Below are 22,128 nucleotides of genomic sequence, written 5' to 3'. Positions count from 1 at the left end.
GTAACTGTTACACTAGAATTAGAGTGTCTATTTTCAGAAAATCAGCCTTTCATGCTCACTCCATATTCTCTTCTCTCACCCATTTAAAATCATAATTATGGTATCTTCCTGCAAAACAAGAAGCCCAAATCCTCATAAATAGTAACATAAATCCACAGAGCTGATTGTAATTCAACCAGTGTAATTATGTTTGGAAACTGTATGACAGAAATCAATTAAAGGGACACCTGGAAACCCATATTCACCACTAAAGTGGCCTTTCCTGTTTTGTGAGCATTTCTGCATTTTGGGAAGTAGGAAGAGGCTACTTCACACACAGACAAAAAACTGCAACAACTGCTTATTCATCAAGTCTCAAAGGAACGTTGGCAGTTCCTCTGAAAAACCACGTCAGTGATGATTCACCACGTGCAGTCATTCATCTTTTCTAGGATTTTGAAAGAAGCAGAGTTACTGCTCAATCCCTTGTAGCATTTACTCTTCCTCCAGTGATTATCATTTTCTATTGTATCCCAAGAAAGCGCTCCCAGGCAGGCAGAACACAAACTCATTAGACAACCATCAAAGCATCTTCTTGCACACACCACTCTGGTCAACACGGCAGTCGGCTCTTCTGGAGAGCCCAGAGATAAACAACTCGGGGCTCAGAGCCCATTCTCACAGGAAGATTATATAAAAAAAGACCATATTTAGGCCACAACTAATTTTCCCTACATATACTTGAGCATTTTCCCATCCTGTTCTGCCTTGATGTCCTAAAACACTGACTGTAATTAATAACTGTCCAACCTGTAAATCTAATGAAAAAGCCTAAACGCTCTTCTGGGTTCTGGGGTATTTTTCCCCCAAAGTTGATAAGGAGATTGAAAGTCAACGAATAGCTGTAGTAGAAAAAACAGGATAAGAAATACAATCCCATTCCCAGTGTCTGTCATGGTTACACATAATCAGCAGACCATAGTATACTGAGTTTTAGTGAGAAGTTGATACTTCCTATTGCCTCCGCGTGGCAACAAGCTTGTTGTGGGATTATAATTAGCACCACTGATATATGCTTCCCAGAGGACCAGAGAAGAGCTTTCAACTCTTCAAGCCTAAATGCACAAAAGCCTTTATTACTCTGCCAAATTCTGTTTTGGTTAGGGAAAAAAAATCTGAATTACAACAATCTTCTTCTGACACTGCCTGATAGTGGGACTGAGACTGTGCCCATGGGAAACACATAAAAGCATAGGGAAAACAGAGAGGCACGGTCAGGATCATTTCTGTTTAGCTGCATCATCCAACCTAGGAAAACAGAATGGAAAAGGCTTCAGAAAGGGCTAATAATTACCAGAGTTCACTCCTGCCAACAATTTTAGGAATCAACAACCAGGTTCGGTGAGGTCTAGGTTAGCTACACTCATGCAGAAACTCCCATGGCATCTTTCACTCCTACATGAATAACTCAGAATCTTTCCTATGACTCAGTTTACCAAATAACTTCAAAGGAGCCCTAACAGCTGCTGGTTGGCAAAGAAAGGTCTCAGCTTTCACAGGAGAGACAACAGAGAGACAACAGAGAGACAACAGAGAGAGAACCTCCCGCTACTGATTTTGCCTGCTACTGATTTTGCCTGCGGGCAGCAAGGTCACTGCCAGCAGCTACACAGGAGACACTTACAAGACAGACCACACAACCATTCCCAACACAACCTCCATGGATCCCTCCAGACCCCCCACATAGGTAAGGTTTGTACATCTGCTCCTCTTCGTACCAGTACTGCCAACCAGCTCCTGACACAACCTTGATATTCCAGCAGCAGTTCAAAATACATTTTTAAAGATGCCAAGGAAAGCAGTTTTACCTATGGGATCATTTCCTGGCTGTTCCAATTAGTCAAAAAAGAGGAAACTGGTGCCAGGAGGAGGAGGTTTGGAGCAGGGAAAGCTGTATGACCCCAGTTGCACACGGTCATTTTCTAAAATCTTCTTGCTATCACTACAGAGTTCTGGATAGAGTTTCTGAAAAGGAGTATTCTCCAAAAATCCACATGGATCAGTGATGACCACATTGCATTTCTCCAATCCTTTGCCAGTAACAGTTTCACAATCACTGAGTGGGATTACTATTATCCTGAACTTACCCATTTTCATGCAGAGCCAACATTTAGATGTTTTTTTCCCCCAAATTCACCAAGATTAGCCCCTGGTATTCCAGCACTTATTAAAACACTAGCATCAGCAGCTCAGCGCTGCTCAGCAAAATTTTGTTAACATTCCTATGTGCAAATCATACAGCAAAGTATGTTCAAATGTTTAACAACTGCTGTTTACCACCATTCCTAGTTTTTGAAACAGGAAGCAAACAGGAAAGAAGGCTTTTGTAGAGACAAAATAGGAAAGAACTAATGGTGAATTTAGAGATTCTTAAAATAAAATGTAGAGTGTCACCAATATTGGGAAATACATTCTGTTTTGCCAAGAAACTAGTCTCTAAATTTCCAGCTCAGGACAGTCAGCCTGTTTTTCCACTGATTTCTGCTGTATGTCTGTTTAATCCAACAGGCTTGAAAAGCCAACCATTATAAAGATCCAGGTCACCTTCAGGTCACATCAACTAAAAGTTTGGAAGGGCTTTATTTTATAAGCATTAAAGAGAGGAAAGCCTAATTAAGCATGAATACAATCCCTGCTTAAGTAGGCTGGATTGGAACAATTTCTAGTAAGAAGCTCTTTTAAATGTTTATTTAGAAAATCTCCCATGTGAAAAGTAGCAACAAGACCAGGAAAGCTGCTCAGCCTCAGAGACCTCTCTGTTACAGGGCACAGTATTTATTTGCTATTGCACAACCTGCCATTAAGCCCATCTGAGGTAGAAGCAGCAGCAGGCCGGTGTTTCACGACATGTTAAACAATGCAGGTGTGTGTGTGTGTCCTGTTTGTACCATTCACACGCTGTATCACTGCTCTAGTAATGAGTCAGCCATTCAGTAAGAGAAGGCTATGAAGTAGGACAACTGCAGGGAAAAAATAGGACACACATTTACATGTAATGAAACTTACTGAACAAGGAAACAACTGAAACATGAGAAATCACAGATTTTCAGTGCCCTGCATCACCATGGCCTTCACCAGAAAGGCAAAATACTGAGTATTTTTCAGGAAATACTCAGTAGCCAACAAAAATATTCTAATTAGGATTTACTAAAGTACGATATGGCAACTAATATTTTGACTGCAATCTTTGCAGGAGCTACAAATGCAATACTAATTTCCTGAGTTCAGTGGAGGAAACAATAAGGTTGGAATATCTAAAATTAGGTGTGATGAAAGAGCTACCTTTTGTGAGCTCAGGCTGGAGGGGAGGGGGGAGGTGGCCAATGTTACTTACTAAGTCAGTGGAGGAACAGCATTTCTGTAACCTCAAACAAGTGAACTCTAATAGCTTCCTGTCTAAAGCCACGTCTAAAAGTAACTTCATGTTCGTTTTTGTTCAAAGTGAAGGTAACCTTGCAGAGATTGAATTCCTTATAAAGCAGATGCGCAAAGTCCTTTACAAGCTTTTAAACTAAATTCTACTCTTCTAGAAACATATGGCTCCATTTTTGTATTCGGAACAATAGAGGAAAGATATAAATGCTTTTTCAACGTTTTTCTAATCTAAAAGCTGTGAGTGTCAACATTCATCATTGCTCAAGGAAAACTAAAAACTCTGAAAGTATGTTATGAGAGGGATTTATTTCAGCTGTTCATTTCCAAATGCCTTTAAGACAACAATGTACTGCAGCAAAGCTGACTGTTTCACTGCTTCAATTTCAAAACGTGAAACACGTGAAAAAGCAAAATCGCTTCAGAAAAGAATTAAGGAATGTTCAGAAGTATATGTACAACTCAATAGTAGTTCTACTGCTGAAAAGTGCTCTAAGAGTTGTATGTGCACATGTGCAGTTCTTATTAAGGCATATGTCCAGATTATTGTGGAAGAAAATAGCATCCTATTTCAAGGCTTAGAAAGAAAGCCACTTCTAAATAGTGAACACACAGATGAAATACTGCAATATGAAGCAAGTTCAACAGCCAACATTTATTAAAGCTTTAGTGCTGAAATTGCCTCTGTTGTCAGAACACAACATTTGGCGTCAAGATGAGACACTTGCAAATGGCTTAATATATTGGATGTAATTCTGCTCCTATTGAAGTCAAGGAATGCAGTGGCTACAAAACAACTTCATTTTCTGCAAAACTGGTACACAGACCTGCCAAGGGACTGAGCCATGGCTATGGAAAGGTGCCCAACACAGTCCTGAAAGCTACAGTTTCTCTCTCTCTCTGATGCAGTGCTAGTGACTGAAGCATAAAGCAGGAGACAAAATGAAGCTGACAGGGGTTGCTCATATAATTTCACATCTGTTAAGTGGGTGCCACTAGAATGCACCTGTAATATGGGGGGTTTTTTGCTTTTAAAATAAAAAGGACTCCATAAACACCGCACTGTAATTGTATGTAAGTTCACATTCCAACAAAACTCAGACTGCTTGTAACACACTTAACTGGGCAAACAACTTTTGCAAACATGAAAAAGCATAATTTTCATCTTCAACTATCATTGGAAATAAATATGCAGAAAGAAAACCTCAGTGGACAATTTCTTTATTGCAACACAAAAACATGGAGATCATGTCCCAGCTCAGATGTACTGACTCCAGTAAGAACTTCTGAGCTCTTCTGACTTGAACAAAACATGCGGAGCTTGTGAGCATATCAGAGAATTTTGCAGCTGATTCCCTAACAATCTAAAAGCCCAATTTACTAGGCGTTGACCTACTCTTACTAAGCAAAAAGTGCAAACCCTCAAAAGTACATTTTCAATACTAGCTTTGTCCCTTCTTAGGTTTCTGGAGAATTCAGGAAAGCACGTAGTAGTTTCAGGTTGTGTTTTCAGTTTTGTTTTTGCAGTTTCACCTTCAGCCCCAGGAAACAGAAACTGAGCCTCTGCCAATTACAGCCCCTGATTCAATGCTATGAAGTTTACACTCACCCAGTCTGTTGTATTAAATTTAAATTAACAAAAACTGCTTAGAACAATAGGCAAACAAACTATTCACTTGACACAAGCTTTGGTCTTCTGTGTGATACTTCACTATGTCTACAGAGCTTTTCCTGAAATTCTTTACCTCTTCCTTATTTGGTTTTTCAGAAGACTGTCTATTTTCAGCATCCACAGAAGGTTTACATAATTATTAGTTCAGTTGCTTTGTTAAAGTTACACCTAACCTTGGCCTAAGCTGTCTTCATATGAGTGCTTTTATAAGGTATGACCTACAGGAAAAAAATACAAATGCAAGTTTAAAACAACTCTCGCAACACTAAACAGCATTATAAAATCTTAATACAAACTGCTGACAAAAGAACAGAAAATTTATTTATGGCTGCCTTTGTATTTCAGCTTTAGAACAAGTCTACCACGTGCAAAGCTAGTTCTCCAAACAGTAGTTTGAAATCAAGGACTGTACAGATGTACACCTTTTGAAGATACTGCATTGAGGTGGGATGAGAAACAAACCTAAAAAGCATTCAGTTAATGACAAACTACTTTCTTCTAACTATAATTTAACAAAGTAAAATGCAGTCTTTAACACCCCATGAGAGTACTTTAGCCCTTATTTCTTAGAGGGGCTTCATTTACACACCTCTTCAGATACAAGGGTTTATTTGTGTGGCTTATTATAAACCAGGAAAGTTCAAATCAGGGACAGCATCACCCACCAATAAACAAACTATTCAGACACTAGGGACATAAGATGTAGCATCCAAAATGACAAAATAGTCGATTTACATCAAATAAGAAACCAAGCCTCTGTTAATGGCTTCCTGTATTTTGTTATCCCACACTGGCTCTATATAAACCATCTGTGCTACACACACTTCAAGCCATCTTTCAACTATCAACAGGGCTTCTGCAGTAAAACAAACAATTACTAATAGATGTATCTTAGAGACAGATTTTAAATCAAAAAGCACAGTGCTCCAGCACTCTGGTATTAATGAAAGATCAGAACAAATCAATAGAGAATTTTCTCTGAACATCCGTTAGAAACAGAATACAGAGATGAAAGACGAGGGGAGCAACATTTGCTATCACACTCCCTCAGACAAGACAACACACACGGAGTCTGGATTGAAAAAGTACTCATTCTGAAAGAATTTTGTGACTTCTTTTTTAACCAAAATCATGCAAGCCAAAGGAAAGAACACAAAAAGCTATTGTCATTTGCAGTAGCAAAAAACTATAATAAGGCATGTTGGAAACAAGTTACCAATGAAACTTAATCTGCTCTGCCAACTGGGGGGTATTAGGAGTTACACAACTTCTCATAGGATTTGGCACATGCACCCCTCAGCTATTGAAACAGGTAAAAAGTATCGCACTTGCCAGGAAATTTAGGAAGAGAAGTTGCAACAACTGAGAGCCATAGCCTGTAGATTCACAAGACCTTCTAGACCATTTCTCATAGGTAACTTCTGTTTAGAGAAGACTGGAACATTAGCAAATGAGAGTTCCTCAAACAAAAAAATCCCACTTCTTAAGTGCAGGTTATTTATAGGAAGAGTATTTAATAAGGCAGTCTACAGGTAGTTGTACATCCTGTGGTGAACCTACAATTATTGTCATTCAGGTTAAGGGTATGCACCAGATGCAAGGAACCAGGAAGAGATCCACAATGCATGGATCTGAGCTGTGTAAGGGGCAGAAAAAATACCCTCTATCCATGTAAAGCACGCTTCCCACTAGTGTACCCACTCTGAGGTATCTCTGGCCTCCTTTCCAGCCCAGTGTCCCTGCTCTCAGCCAAAGCAGGAACCACAAATGACAGCCAGCTCCCTCTCTCTGATTCACAGTACTGCTTGGTCATACCACAAGGAAACCTGGTTTTTAAAGTGGAAAATAACTGCAAACAGGACATTATGAAATTTGGACTATTACTGCACACTCAAAGACAGTGCAGTTCTTGGGAGACAGTGTGCATACGTCCCTGGCATCCCATAATTAACCTGTGACACCCAAGTGACAGCAGGGCTTGTTCTGCTGAGTGTCACTGCTCCCCACAACAAAGAAGCGGGGCTGGGGCTGCGGGGTCTCTGCAGCTTCACAGCCTCAGTGACACGGCAGGACCCGCAGGCAAATGCAGCCCGTTCATGTGTAACTTCATCGCAGATACTGAAATGAGGCAACGAGAGCCCATCTCCGCTCCAAGGGCTGCAACACCCTGAGAAAAGCAGGAATTACAGCCACTCACAGGGCCTCGCTCGGGGGGGACACGAGACAGCCCCAGCCCCGCACCGGCCGCGCCCGCAGAGCCCCAGCGGTGCCCCCGGGGCTGTGCCCGGCTGCCCACGGGAACCCCGCGCACACGGCGGGGGCGAACGAGCCCAACGATCCCCGTCTACAGGCGGCGGCGGCGGCACCGCCGCATCCCACCGAGGGGTTCCCGGGCGCTCCAACCCGCTCCCGGGGGAAGCGGCCCCGCCGCCGCCTCCCGCACCGCTCCCCCCCGCCCGCAGCCCGCCCCGCACTGCCCCGGCGCCCCCCCCGCCTCCGCCACCCCCGGCCCCGCTGCTGCGGGCTCAGCACAGGCCCCCTCCCGGCCCCGCTGCCCCCGTGCCCCGGCCCGGCCCCGCACACCCCGGGCACCCCCCAGCGCCCCCCGTTACCGGCTCCCCCCGCTCCCTCCCCCCGCGCCCGCCGCTCCCGCCGCCCCCCGCGGCCCGGCCTGCCCCGCTCACCGTGTGCGAGTGCAGGCTCTGGCTCGCCTCGATCTGCGCTGTCAGCGGCACCGTGTCGTCCAGCAGCACCTTGCCGGCCGGCGGCTTCTCCATGAAGGCCATAGCGGAGTGGGGAGCGGGAGAACCGGCGCCGCCAACCCGCTTCCCGGGGCAGCTCCCGGCGCGGCCGCCGCTGTCAACACGGCAGCGCCGCCGCCGCCGCGGGGCCTTAGCGCCGCCGCACGCCGCTGCCGCCGCACGCCGCCAGGGGGCGCCGCGCCCCCCCGGGGGCGCCACGGGTTCGAATCCCGGTTCCGCACCGGGAGGCGGCGGGATGGGGGGGACACGGGGAGGTTCGTCCCCAGGAGCAATAACGGGGGAAGGAGCGGGGACCAGAGCGCAGGTGGCCGCCCCGCCGCCCAAGCCTTCCACGCCCGGTGCTCCGGTGGCACCGACGGCAGTGGTAGTGGCATGTAAGGCAGCAACCCCGAGACACTGCTGGTCCTCCCAGAGGACAACAGAAGAAGGCTGGTGCACTTACTGCTGTTTACCTTTTGGGGTGTTTTTTTGTGGTTAAAAGATCATAAAATAATCAAATAGCATCCAGTAACTCCTACTCAATTTCTAGATTTTAGTGTTTGGGTTTGGTTTTTTTCAGAAGACATTTAAAGTTGTTCAACTGAGTTCCACAACCTGCCTTTCATTGCAGAAGCATAAAAAACTTTCTATTTCAGTACTACATAGCACTTGGGAACCTACAAGTTGGACACTTGTCTGCATTTCCTTTTGTCTTTTTACACCATACACAGGAATTACTTTCACTTAAGATGTTGTAAGTGAGACCACAGAGCTGGAGTTTTTTGTACACTTGTCTTGCAGCTCCCTGTTGAGAGGAAAAGGGGCTGTGTGGTGTGGTTCATTAGCTGAATCTCAGGCTGGAACAGCAATCCTGACTCCCCAAACTACTCCTTGTGCCATGATCCAGGAGGTCAGACACAGATTTGATTCATTTTTTTAACAGATATTAACACATCAACTTCCCACCTGGAGAGGAAGGTAAATAAGAAACAGAGAAAGGAGTATGCCTGCTTTGGGAAAGTGTTTTACACAGCACAAGCCAGTGACAGACAGTGACCCGAGGCAGAAGGAAAGGAAACGGGAAGTGAAGCAGCTCCTACAAACAAGAGATAAGGAAAGCTCTCTCTAACTACTGCTTCCAGGTTGTGAACAGGCCAAACACCAGGCTTTGGAAACAGAGGGCATGGAGTCAAACACCTTAAACGTTACCCCTCCCTCTGCTCCAGTGTGACTAACACCTGGGGTTAGAGTGCAGCACACTCAGGCAGTGCACCTGTTTTACCAGTAATTTTCATTACAGGTTGAGGACAAACTCTCTTTTCACAGCAAACAACTTCTGAGGTTATTTGCAGTCAAGGAAAGTTTCAAATGCATTTCTGCTGCACAGAAGATAGAAAGGATAACAGATGCTTTGCCAGAAAATTATAAGCCACCAACTGAAGGCCTTCTTCCTGATGGCATTGATCATTCCTGAAAGAAGTCTCTTAGTGTATAATGATCTTATGCTGGTAATGAATTTACCAAAAGCCTATTTTAACAAGGTGCTTTCAGTGGGCAAGGAGGAATACATGTTCACACAGACAAGCAAGCAGAGAGAAGCCATACAGTTAGTACTCAACTCCTATGACCCTGCTTGTCTTGCCCTCAGGAGCACAAGTACAGTAAGTACAAGTTGTGACAATATTTTTTTTTAAAGGCTCCTTCACTCTGCTTCTGGGAGGCAAGTTTCAGAGGAAACACCCACAGGAGTCATGCAGATTACAACACATCCTGCAGTACACGTGTGTCAGTACCTCCACTTCTGTCCCACTTGTTAAATGCAGCATTGTCCCCTCCCCTGGAGTTTGTTGGTAATACAGCTGCTTTGTACAAAAGGAACAAGTTTTAACTGAACTTTGCTGGTGTGGACTGTGATTTTGCCAGAAAGAAGAGCCTCAGCCACTCCAGAACTCCCACTGTGGCAGAGCAATGGCTTGTCTAAGCCACTTTTCCTCTTTGTCACAGTAAGTACATAGTTCTGCTGGTTTCACCTTGACAATACATAGAGGAAAACGAAAAGTTTTAAGCTTAATGCAGCTCTATCAGGATTAAGTTTGTACACTGTCTTTCAAGCATTTTTTGTTGCAAATTTACTGGATTGAGTGATGTCACATAAAAAGACAAAATCAAAACCAAGCATTTTGGCCTTTACAGTAAAGTAGCACAGGCTGAACAGCTCTAACTGTTCGGCACCATGACTTTCACCATCCCTTCCATAACAGTCTTCCCACTTTCTCTGACCTGACATGATACTGAAATGTGTGCAACAGAACCCTTCAGCCGTTTCACTTCTGCTGCAGCTGTAACTTCTTCACCAATATACAAAGGAGCTGGAAACTGGATCTCCTGGGAGAGAAATATACACCCTTGACCAGGCATTTTAGTACCTAGAACTGCAGAAATAAGTCCATTGATCAGAACTCCATGTACAACAGTTCTCCCAAACCTAGACTTTTTTGCAAACTCTTCATTTAAATGCAAAGGATTTGTGTCACCTGTTAAGTAGGAAAAAGTAACAACATCATTCTGTGTAAAAGCTTTGGTAAGTTCAGCTTTGTCTCCAACTTTTATGTGTAAACTTTGAAGTACTGGAAGTCCAAGCAGTGAGTTGACAAACGTTAGCTTTGTCAAGGCTCTTCGTCGGAACATTCCTCCAGAAATTCCTCGCCTGAAGGGCTCCAACATCTCCAGAAACTTCTGCTTCATACAACCAAATCAACAACCGTATTCAGTCTAGGACTAGTTCTCTACTGTTGCCAGACAATGCGAGAAGAAATGGAGATGTCTGTTTTGGGGAAAGAAAAAACAAACAAGAACAAACTAAATCCTTGAAAAAAAATCACCATCAAATGCACTCAAATGTGAAAATACCTGAATTTTCCTTTTACATGAAAGATTAGAAACTTAGAGCTATACCCTAGAAGATTTTTGTCCAGCCATGGCTTCAGAGACAAAGAATTCTCAGAATTCCTTTTATTAAGCAGCATCCTCTAGAAAAAAATAAGCTCTGGAAGTGCATGTTTGTAAGGTCTGTCAACAGTGATTATTAGAAAGGGAAGAAATGGGGCAGAGGAAATAAAAGACAGGATCAAGACGTGGACCATAAACAAAACCTGCCAGAAATTATTTTCTTGCAGGTGCATTAATGACATCAGGACTTGTCACTGGACTGAAACCATAAAGTAATGAGACAGCCTCTACCATCACATTTTAGAAGATCCATTATAAGGGTGAGAACTGCTCAAACACAGACCCACACACCTGCACTTAAAAGCATTTCACTCCCAAACCAAGGCATTTTTGCATCTAGGCCACCTCTCTGTGAAGAGACAGCATGCTCAGACAGACAGCCAAGTTTAGAGCCAGAACTGACATCTGGGGGAAGCACCAAGCCCTGCAAGGCTTTACCTGCAGCACCCGGAAGGCACACCTCCTGTTCTGGTAGAAGCCCAGCAAGGTTAGAGCACTCCACAGCTTGACAAGGCCACTTAGTAAAACGAAAATAAAATATACTATTAAAATTTCGTTTTATCAGTTTTCCTGCAACATAAACATCTTAAATAAAAATAATGTTACACTAAGAGTAATGACATCTTAATTGAGTTTAACAGCAGGTAAATTCACCAATAAGTTCTAGTAGCAACACTATGTCCTGAAGGGGTATTGCAGTGGCTGCAGTCTCTTGTCTTTCACACACAGATATGTAATGTAACCTCTTCAAGTTCACTTTACCAGTTCTTGTTCTCTCTGTGCATTTAAGCTCCTTCTGCCCCTAAATCACCTGCAGTTGTCTTCACTATTTACAGTAACAATTCTGATCTTTTACTGTAGAAGGAGATCTAAAGCCACACATTTCAACGGTGCTTAGTTCCTGTCTTAAACCATTTAAACCATTCAGGTTTAAAGCAAGAATAACATTGATACACGAAGTTACCAAGCCTTAGTAATTACTTTCTGCATGCTGATCGTAAATATCTGCAAGTTAGGCTTAATTCTTCAAAGACTATTCTTAGCTTAGAACTTCTGGCTTTCTTACAAAAAATATTTTCATAGCAGTATCAGAAGCGTGTACCGACTGCACCTTACCTGCTAATAACTCTTAATATGGCAGACAGAGTTTTTTCCTCATATGTTAAGACATCAACAGGCAAAGCTGCTCCAACCTATGAAAAAAATGTTATTTAATAAGTTCCATCCTATTCTCTTATAATGGTTTATAAGCAAGCGATTTCACTCCCAGCATGTGACATCATGTTATAGTTACACTCCAATCTCAAAGGAATATTTCAGTTACAAATAAACAGCATCTTTTCTCTAAGAGTTCTTTAGCTAGAAGCCACTTATTTCCACATTACAGCTGGAAAAACATGGACCCACAAGTGATGTGACCTGATTAAAGTTACCCAGCAATACTGCAAACAGAGCAAGAACAGTAGTGTGGATTGCCCATCCACAAAGCTTTTCCCCACATATAGTTCTCATTCTAAAGCCTCCCTATAGCAAAAGCATCAATACTTCAAATTCTAAAAACCAGATATAAAAGAACGGTTTGAGTTGGAAGGGACCTTAAAGATCATCTCGTTCCAACCCCCTGCCATGGGCATGGACACCTTCCACTGGACCAACGTGTCCAAAACCCCCAACCAGCCTGGCCTTGAGAACTTCCAGGGATGACTGGAGCCACTCCACCACGGACACTAAACTGAGACGTGCAGCCCAGCACCACTGGGAGCAATTATAACGTGGGCTGGGGAGCAGGTCCGGTTACGGGAGCAGCAAACCGAGGACACTTCTCCCTCCTCGCCTGCCCTCGGCCCGTGCCCTCCGCTCGGACACTGCTCTGCTGTGCCGGGGGACAAAGGGCAGGCAACCGGCCGCTCCCCCAAGGCTCTCCCGACCCGGAGCCGCCGCCGAGAGACGGACCCCGACCCCAATCCCGATCCTGGTCCCACCTCTCCGTGCAGCTCCCTCAGCGCCGACACCACCAGCTGCTTGAACTGCGCGGCGTTCGGCCGGGCCCCGCCGTCGGGCAGCTCCCTGCGGGAAACAGAGCAGAGAGGGGTCTGAGGGGGGTCTGAGGGGGGTCCGGGGGCGGTCGGGGGGTCTCGGGGGGTGTGCGGGGGGCGCACACACGCACACGCACATAGTGGTGGCGGGCCGCCCTCCGCAGCACGCGCCGCTCGAACGCGGCCGGCGGCGGCTCCGCGCGCGCCGCCATGGCCCGCCCGACCCCGCCCCCCCGACGCGCGCCCCCGTCCGGCCAATGGCGGCGCGAGGCCGCGCGCCCGCCCCTTCTGTACGGCGGCCGCGCGTGGTCAGCGTCGCCATGGCAACGGCGCGGCCCCACCGAGGGGGGGACACCCAAGCGCAGCCCTGCAGACGGGCAGCGTCTGAGTCTGACATGCACCTCTGGGAAGCTGAGGGAACAGATGGTGTTTCCAAGTGCTACACGCGAGGTTTTCGCTTCGGAAAGGCAAATATTGAGCGCTGCGCCACAAACACGCTGTTGGGAGAGCGGCACGTAGAGATGCTCCTTCGCTTCCCCTTCAAACAAGTGTGGTGGTCGCGATGCAGTTCCCGAGGCAGCGTGGTCCCGGTGAAGGTGATGCCTGGCACCGTGACAGGTCACAAACACTGAGGGCACTGTGTTATCCCAGCCTCTGTTTTGCAGTACACGCAGCTGAAATAGATTTGAGAAGTGCACAGCACGAGGCTGGCAGATCAACACCTACTTGAGAAGGTAAAATAACACAATTTTAGTACCTTGTACCTGATCTAAAAACTGGTGTGAAATATATCCTTGGGAGAGAAACAGCAGGAAGGATAGAAGTATCTCTGCTCTGCCGAAATGATGAAACATTAGCCCCGGCAAAAGAACTTCACAGGGTCTTCCTTCTTTTACAAAAAGGTTTACCTAGGAACTGGTAAATCAATGGCAGCAGGATAACACTGCAATAGCCTGATCTGATGTTTGAGTCATGGCCCAACTCAAAGGACACCAGTTGCCTCTGCCATCTCACTGCTCAGTCTGTGCAAAGGTCCTGTGTTATTCCAGCAGAGCTTTCTCATGTTTAGCACCACAATCCACCTGAACTCCACTCCCAGACTGACTTAAAAACTGTACATAAAACACCAGACATTCAGAAAAAAATACTTCAGCAAAAGCAAGTATTATTTCACATGTACCAAAGTAATTTTCAGGTTGTTAGTTAGGTTAAATAAAAGGCAGCTGTAAAATTCAGTACATGTAAGTGCAGGCCAATAAGAGACCCTCAGGAATATAATGTTTCTTGTGGAAACCAAGAACCAGTTACTGCAATGCTCAATAAATCAGTTCTATGATAATTTGGCAAGACTTAATCAGAGCAGCCAGTTTTATTGGGACCGACAACACCTACAGAAGTTGGTATTACTTTTAAGATTAGTAAAATTTTATCGCCAAACAGCAAAACTTGGAGGTCAGGTGCTGTATAAATCTCTTTTGCTTATTGCAGTAGGGCAAGTGCTGCTCTCCATGAGGCTCTGGCAACAGGAGCTACAGGACCTGAGGCACCCCAAGTGCATCCAGGGAGCTGCTGTAAGGCTGGGGCTGTGTCAGCTGCAGTGAGTCAATAACGAGCACACACAGGACTGTACAGGAAGGCTGGACACGACAGGTCAGTTTTTTATTAACCAAAAGTGAAGCTGAACCCCAGAGTGGTTTAACCTGTTAAAACCATATGGTTTTATATGGCAGATATTTTTCTTTCATGTTCAACACTACAGTGCAAGAACCAAACTTCGCAGCTGTTCATCCTTTGAGAATCAAGTACTAAAAGTAAAATGAATTAAAATAAGGGTCCCTCAATGAATTAATTAAAAAACCATTTAACTCAAAAGAACAGACCAATTTTAAGAACTGTCTTATTAAATTTTCCCAAGTGAAAGACCTTTAAAAGCACTTGGAGCCTTGAGGTAGCAACTTTATGCAGAATTCAATTCCCCTCCTGCCCCACAGAGGAAAATTAGTAGCGCATTATTAGCTCCAGCCAGCTAAGCTGAGTGTCTCCTGTGAGGTTAGTGACTTTCTCTTGCCTCTTGAAATAGCAGTGGAGTGCTGCAGAGCTCCAGGAGGAAATCCACAGGGAAGGCCTCTTGAAATAAAATATATGGTTTGAAAAAAGTTAAAATGATCAGCAATAACCATAACAACAAAAATTATCTGGAGTGAAAAAACCCAACGTGTTTGTATTTTGGCAAGACTAGTTTACAAATACATGTCAAGAACAAGAGTCTGCTTTCAGCCAACAAAAAAGAAAGAATGGAAGTGACATTCAAAGGGATTTCGGGTTTTGTTGCCCTCTGTGCAAAATTGCACTTTGTTTTTAAAGTTTTATTTTAAAGTTTTAAGTTTTGCACTTTTGTTTCTAAAAATAGAGCACTTTTGCCCTTTGTTGTTCTTTTACATTTTGAAACCTGTGCTGTGACATTAGACAGAAATACCATATGCCAGGATATCTGACCACTGAAAGCTCCTCTCACTGACTTCACCACAATCACAAGCAGGGGATCACAAATAGGAGACTTGTCTTCCTCTGGGTCTCGAAGACATGATCCTCTGTGCCCACTTTGCTGCTGAGTTCTTTTATTAAAAACTAGATCTCTCTCTAGTGCCAATTTCAGAGACTCCATGGCAGATTTACTGAACACTGAGCTGTAACAAAACACCTGGGCTTGTTCTCTACAACAACTGCGATGAATAGTCAAAGTGAAAAGGAATGAGCTGAGATACAGCTCAGCTCATGGAGCAGGATGGGGCAGATGGTCACAAACAGGTGCTCACTTATTCCCTGCACCACTCACACCTTCCAGCTTTGCTCACTGCTGGTGCTCTAACCAGATTCCTGCCAATATTGAGTATCACACCATCTTCATGCTCCAAAACTGTACAGAACAGGTTGGTTAAACCACACCAAACTAATCAGGCATATTGCACGTTATAGCTCTTAAATGGATGAGCTTTCTTAGCTCATTCTCTTTCAGCTCAAGGTCAGCTGCCTTTCTACACCATGGAATGCTGCTGCACAGACCCTGGGTGCAGGATAGCATTGCCAACTATGCCTTTGCTCCAGGGAGCCCAGAGAAAAGCAAAACTTCAAACGCTTGTTCTTGCTCACATGGGATCCCAATTTTCTGATTTTATATTCTCATCTTTTCCTTCGACTTCTAGAAGCCATCAAATCCTCCCTTCCAGCAGAAATATCTCAAGAATCTAACATCTGCTTTGCCTGGTTTTTGGTTAAGCTTCAAAACAACTGCCCGTGTTTGCCTGTGCTGAGGTTACAGTCTTGTCCTGCAAGAGAACAAAGGCTGTAAGAACCAGAATCCATCTGTAAGGCAGCCCAACCTGCCAGGCTCCTTTGGATAAAGGAGAGGATATTCTGCCTGGGAGCAACAAAGGCCAGCTGGTGATTATTCACAGCAATTTTCTATTTAGTTCACATGACAGTTTAGGCAGCACAGAAACTCACGCTGGTTCAGAGACCGGTTTATGTCTGGTTCACAGGACAGTCACGAGCTAGCTTCAGAAAGACTCCTGTCAGGGACCCCAAAGTGTCTTAAAGTTAAATCTGTTATCATTGCAAGAACCTGATGAGTGAGCTTTTTTCATCTCTTCTTGGCATTTTGTTTGTTTGTTTGTTCTGAGTTTCTTAGGGCTTTTGTTTGCTTTTTAATTCTGTAATCAAAAGAATTATTTTTGTCTTTGGTGTTAAACCTTGGAAGCATGAATGAGAAGTACCTGCTGCTTCTTTGGCTGTAATTTATGACAAAGAAACAGCCGAGGAAAGCAAGGGAAATTCACTGTTCTAAAATACATGCAGTTAGAACAGCCACTAGACATCACAACCAGGACTTTAATAATATGGAAACACCGAGATCAGTGGTGTCCATTACAAATCATTTGCATTATATAAAAATATGACTGAAATTACAGTAACTGGACAACAGCCATTCAAATTGATCAACTTTCCATCTTGCTCATATTGCAGGAAATGGGAGGAAAATCCATTGGGGGGGGCGGGGAAGTGTCCAGAAATCAACTTAGAGTTGCTGCTAAGCATCTCGTGCCTCAGAGAAACATCCACTGTGATAACTAAAAGCAGGAATTCAAGATTAGCATCCTTCCATTCTTGCTCACATGGCCATGAATAAAAAGAGCAGGTTCTGTTACACTAGCATTCACAATTAAAATTTTATAACCCCATAAAACACCAGTACGTTTTGCATGAGCTGCGGAAGAATGCAAATTCAAAGGGTCACTAGATTTATTACCTCCAAAATCAATGTCTTAATATAAATATTCTGTTTGTACACCATAAAAATGTCCTTCTTATGGTCTGATTCTTATTTAGATAATACTCTCATAAAATCTCAGCCATATGCCAATTAAGGTCATTAAAGCTATAGAAACAAGAATCTACCTAATAAATGCTGCAAATTTAACAGGTATTTTAGATAAACATGATTAGCTTAGTTATCACCTAGACCAAAAAGACTCCTCAAACACACCAACTGCATAGTTAGCAAAGACATTTGCTTTACAAAGTCAAATGTTGCCAACTTTTGAAAAGTTTAGCAAATCAATGTGGTATTTGGAAGCAACCAAGTGTCTAATGAAGTTAGAATACTGTGAAATGTTAGGACTGGGGGAAGCTCCTGTAAACAAGTACAGAAGTAGTCTTCATTTAAATTACAAAACATTCACCTCCTTAAAAAGCTTTAAAACTGACCCAGTCAACAACTGTGCCCTGGGAAATCTAGCAGTATAAAGGATCTCTGTAAGCAAGAGAAGGTCATACGTTGTGATCTCACCACCATAAAATGTACTCAGTGTCAGGAACAAGGAGCAAGTCTGGGGAGATGACAATTATGACACTTTCAGGCCATTTGATCTGAACCACTGCACTTTTTTGGGCAGCATAGAGTAAAACAATTTTCTTTGCTGCTCAGAAAACACTTAAAATGTAGTAATGCTTCATTTTCTGCATCTGGTTGCTAAGCAGACTCTCCTATGTCCCCAGCTCGGTTTACTTGGTTTAAAGAGCTATTTAGTACCTGCCACTTTCAGCAGGTGGACAGAAATTTCAGTGCCATCTTATTCACTGGCTCCATTGATATTTTAACTTCAAACCCAGATGCTACAATTAAAAGCAAATTTGACACTGTGTAAGGAAAGCATCAGATGAAGGTAATAAGTCCATGAAAGGCCTGTATTCCACAGGCTGCCTCTGCAGAACAGGCAACCTCCCACTACAGAATCTGATTGGAAAATTTATCCCAACAGTAACACTCAGAAGGAAGGAGGCTTCTATATCTTGCACACTTTGGGTTTCATATCAGGCACTTGAACTGTTGGACAGATGCCATTCTGAACCAAGTAAGTGAACATAGGGTTAGAATCATCTTTAATCTAGGTCTAATAATGAAGTATCAGCAGCAAAGTGGAGGCAGGGAGTGAGCAATCCATCTGTGCTGAGACTTGTTTATGGTTTCTAAAATGCCCAAGAAAACAGCAGCAGTAACTGTTCCATAGTGTCCGTTGTCCTTGTGAGTTGTGTTGCTGATAGGAGGCTTTTCTGTGTCTTGAACTAAGAAGGCATTGAGGTACCCTGTGCCTAATTCCCTGGATCCAACAGGTCCATGCTAGAGCCAAACATTGCCACCAGTTGCTCCTCATAATGGGTTATATTCCTCTTCATAATGTCCATGCAGGGCCCAAGCAACCGCTCAAATGCTTGCACATCCATGACTGCAAAGGAACAGAGGTGAAAACACGATCATTTGTCAAAAAGGACACCACACACCAATCTGGTTTTTAAACTCAGAACAAACCTCCAGTCCAACCCACTCAGGTCAGAAACAGAAATCATGTCTCTGATTTCCCTCTGTACTGTTATTTGTAGAAACAAGATTAATGAAATACAAACCTGACCTCAAGGACAAATACAGAAGCAAAATACATCCCACACTGGCATTAAAAGATCACCTGAAGGGTATGTGTGACAAACTGTACACAAGAAGCCAATGCCCTTCAGAGAGTACACACAACTCACGCAGAAAATAGAGAATCTGCCATAGGGAAGCAGAGGTGCTTCTCTGACTTCCATGTGGAGCCCTGCTCCAGCCCCTGCTCCTGCCTTCTGGTGTCTGACTGCCAGTTAGCAAAAGGTTGCTGGTTTTGAATAGCTGCTCACTCAGGCATGCTCCATGAGACAAGCAAAGACCAGAAAAGGGTAACTAGAAACACAGAACATCTGCTTACCTAAACATTTGACCTCCCCAACAGCATAGGCAGAGGCTGCTCTGGGTTTGTTGGTAACAAGTGCAAGCTCTCCAAAATACTGCCCTCTGTGACACCGGGCAATCTCCACTTCTTGGTTAGCTTCTTTACTCGTCATAGTCTGTCAAACAGTGCAGTTTCATTATTTGCACACAGTTCTGTCCTTGTGCAAGGCTGCAGTTCACCCCACATACCTTACACACATGCAACACCTCATTGGTTTAGGGCCTTTAACCCGGCAATTCCCAAGTCATGGTCTGTGCTGGTCGAACACCTCAACACCATGATAAGAAGAGCATGTGCCAGCCCCCAAGTGTTGAGACTGGCAGGTATTTACTGTTAAATCAATCTAACACAGCCTTTATCATCTACCACAAGCTGTTCCCCAAGGCAGCTTTAAATGCCAACATCCAGTATGTCACTAGAGATAACAGACCCCACTTTTTCTAAGCTACAGTTTTCTGTAATGACAGAAGAAAAGTTTCATCTCCACCCTTAAGGCCAGGGAGAATATATCAGGTTAGTTTGCAGAGCAGCAGATAGAAGCAAAAGACTTTTCTACTTTAGTAAACTAACTTCAGTTATGGGAATTTACAACCTTCATCACATGAGTAATGATGATAAACATCACAAAATAATATATTAAAATAAGTCAGGGTAGGCTTTTTCATATATCTTGTATTAATCAATAGAATAAGGGATTGACTTAAACCCTAATCACTCAATTTGCACTCACCTTGCTTTTGATCAAGATTTTTACTTCACCAGATTCTACAATGTAAAAACAATCTGCTTTATCGCCCTGTGAAGAGAAAAAGGTAAAATAAATTATTTTTTACTTGACTTATACATACTTGAAAGTATGTATAAAGGGTATTATATTCACTTTGAACTAGGCCTTGTGCAGAAATCTGCTAGAATTGACAAACATTCAGATTCCTAACATTAAAAGGTGACTGGTTGGATAATACATTAGAGGAACCCAGAAGGAAGTAACTATTAGTGCATGTCATCCAGTGAGAGGGCAGGAGGAAAGGGAAACACAAAGGAGATTGATGATATAAAGCAAAATCACCTAAGTGCAAACCTTCTGCTCTTGACAGAAGTAGCCAGTTGTGAAACTAAGCAGAGCCTAGAATTTCTATAGGCAAATTTTAATAAAACACCAATTTAGTGACTGTGTTTCTAGATGTCAGCAGGAAAAAAGATCCATTAAACTAAATATGAGCTCAGTCAATTCACAGTAAAATAGCAGGAGACAGAAGAACCCAGAATAGCTGCATTTGAGGAGCACAAACATGGAAAGGAAGAGGAGGATAGTTTACAGAAAGGCAAGTCCACAATGCAACCCATCTACATGAGGAATGATGCAATGGCTCCATAGAGGTAGTGAGAATGGTAAGGAATAAAGCACTCAGCATCATGTCATTAAAGGAAAATCAGTCACATAGGGGCAAGTGGGAGAAAATAAAAACTGATAGCCATTTTATATCAAGTTCTAGAAAGATACCACAAGGTGCTGTTGAAAGACTGGGTGTGAATTAAAGAACTGTGATTTAGTCCAATCCAGCTGTTTCTATGAAGAAGGCACTGTGAGAGTGACCAAGCACACCCAGAAAGGTACTGAACTCTCTGTTCTTTGGGATATTCAAAAGTCATCTGAACACAGTCCTGGGCAACAGGCTCTCTGTGGCTCTGGCTGAACAGGGGGGTTTGGACAAGGTGACTTCCAGAGGTCCCTTCCGACCTCAATCATTCTGCAATTCTGTGAGAGTTTCTAGAACCTTCTTCACATCTCTCAATCCCCACCCCATTGCAAACCTTCAGCAGATCCCAGTTTACATCTGCTCTGGAGAGCTTTGCCAGCACTTAATTTCAAAGTTTCATCTGTGACAGAGAGGACTTTCTGTATCAGCCCCTGTGGGTTTGGCATAGGGCTGGAAGTCAGAGCAGAGACCCAGCACATGCCTCCTGCTATAAATCACAAGCAAAGGGACTAAAGGCTTCAGGGAGACAGAGGCTGGAAAAAGAACTGATAAGGGAATGGGAGCAGCTCAGCAAAAAAACCTGAAATAAGAGAGATAAATCTGACATTAAGTCAAGTGGGCAAGGAGATGATGAATGTGATGGGAAGAATGGAGGGAGATAGTTACAACCAGAGTATGAAACATGGGCTGGAAGAAAATGATGCAAGATTTAAACACAGAGTTACAGAATAAATTAGGCCTTTAGCTGAGCTTCCTGGGGGTGGTCATAAGTCATCCAGTGCAAAGCTTTTCATTCACCATTGCCATCTATCACAACATGAGCTAATACTCCCAGCACACTTCTGAAAGAGTAAGTACTTAAATAATACTTTTTCTAACAGAAAGGAAATAAACTGAGTGGGAGACATCCTCGTAACACTACTAACAATTTTCAAGTGCTTTAAAGCTTACTGCCCTTAACTGAAGGGCCAAATTCCAGAAGGGTAATTAAAATATAAAATTATCCACAAGAGAAAAGGAGGAAAGGCATTCATGGAATTGATGCAACTGCTGCAATGTAAGAGTTACCATATCTTTTCCAAGCTTAGAATTCCATCAGCTCTAGCAGTGTACCACCAGACCTATCCAGACTATTAATCCTCCTTTTAAGGATAATTACATCCTTGTCCTTAATTCAGTTATTACAAAAGATTAAAACCAACTGTGTAATTGGATCACTGATGGTGTGAGTTCCCAGTTTTGAGACTTATTTATAAGCTCTGATTTTGCTGAGAATTCAGTCTTCTCAGAGTCTTAAGCAACAAGAGTTTCAACTTACAAAACAGGGTATTTTTGGAGAGAAGTAATTTGACAGTATTTGCTTATCAGCAAACTAAAGTTTCCTGCATCCACTTATCTGACATTGCAAGTAATTAAGATTAATTATTCAAGACATTATCAAGGAGTCATATTCTGTTT

General features: G+C 43.4%; 4 protein-coding genes across 7 annotated transcripts in view; all 4 read right to left on the bottom strand.

The window, feature by feature from the left end:
• The window catches only part of PXK (PX domain containing serine/threonine kinase like), a 35,047-nt gene extending 27,065 nt beyond the window's left edge, over positions 1-7,982 (bottom strand). For all 4 annotated transcript variants that reach the window (XM_017820584.1, XM_017820585.1, XM_017820586.1 and 1 more), the window contains exon 1: positions 7,768-7,982. In XM_017820584.1, coding sequence (XP_017676073.1) covers positions 7,768-7,869 — 102 coding nt within the window. In that variant the 5' untranslated portion in view covers positions 7,870-7,982. The remainder of the gene's footprint in view (positions 1-7,767) is intronic.
• Positions 7,983-10,001: 2,019 nt separating this feature from the next.
• RPP14 (ribonuclease P/MRP subunit p14) lies at positions 10,002-13,081 on the bottom strand. The gene is made up of 5 exons (XM_017820516.1): positions 12,993-13,081; positions 12,816-12,900; positions 11,950-12,026; positions 11,272-11,350; positions 10,002-10,648 (listed from the first exon to the last, which is right to left on the bottom strand). Exons 1-5 carry the CDS (start codon positions 13,079-13,081, stop codon positions 10,592-10,594), a joined length of 387 nt encoding a protein of 128 aa, XP_017676005.1. The 3' UTR covers positions 10,002-10,591.
• Positions 10,042-10,569, bottom strand: LOC108500036 (hydroxyacyl-thioester dehydratase type 2, mitochondrial-like). The gene has a single exon (XM_017820517.1). The coding sequence runs from the start codon at positions 10,567-10,569 to the stop codon at positions 10,042-10,044; it is 528 nt and encodes a 175-aa protein (XP_017676006.1).
• A 3,656-nt stretch (positions 13,082-16,737) lies between the features above and the next one.
• The window catches only part of PRKAR2A (protein kinase cAMP-dependent type II regulatory subunit alpha), a 60,029-nt gene continuing 54,638 nt past the window's right edge, over positions 16,738-22,128 (bottom strand). Inside the window, exons 9-11 of the mRNA XM_017820600.1 lie at positions 19,920-19,985; positions 19,166-19,304; positions 16,738-18,652 (exon numbers count right to left, since the gene is read on the bottom strand). Of these exons, the coding sequence (XP_017676089.1) occupies positions 18,519-18,652; positions 19,166-19,304; positions 19,920-19,985 (339 nt within the window). The 3' untranslated portion in view covers positions 16,738-18,518. The remainder of the gene's footprint in view (positions 18,653-19,165; positions 19,305-19,919; positions 19,986-22,128) is intronic.

The sequence above is a fragment of the Lepidothrix coronata genome, unplaced genomic scaffold (genome assembly GCF_001604755.1).
Source record: "Lepidothrix coronata isolate B3197 unplaced genomic scaffold, Lepidothrix_coronata-1.0 Scaffold84, whole genome shotgun sequence".
NCBI lineage: Eukaryota > Metazoa > Chordata > Aves > Passeriformes > Pipridae > Lepidothrix > Lepidothrix coronata.
Note: the sequence above shows the minus strand (reverse complement) of the source record. Positions and strands in the feature narration are given on the sequence as shown.

What these genes read in the sequence shown, in the direction of transcription:
- LOC108500036 (XM_017820517.1), bottom strand. Translation starts at nt 10,569, where the DNA reads ATGAAGCAGAAGTTTCTGGAGATGTTGGAGCCCTTCAGGCGAGGAATT.
- RPP14 (XM_017820516.1), bottom strand. Translation starts at nt 13,081, where the DNA reads ATGGCGGCGCGCGCGGAGCCGCCGCCGGCCGCGTTCGAGCGGCGCGTG. An exon ending in CACTATGTGCGTGTGCGTGT is followed by an intron (nt 12,901 to 12,992) that starts GTGCGCCCCCCG and finishes TGTTTCCCGCAG; the next exon opens with GGAGCTGCCCGACGGCGGGG. An exon ending in TGAGGGAGCTGCACGGAGAG is followed by an intron (nt 12,027 to 12,815) that starts GTGGGACCAGGA and finishes TTTTTTTCATAG; the next exon opens with GTTGGAGCAGCTTTGCCTGT.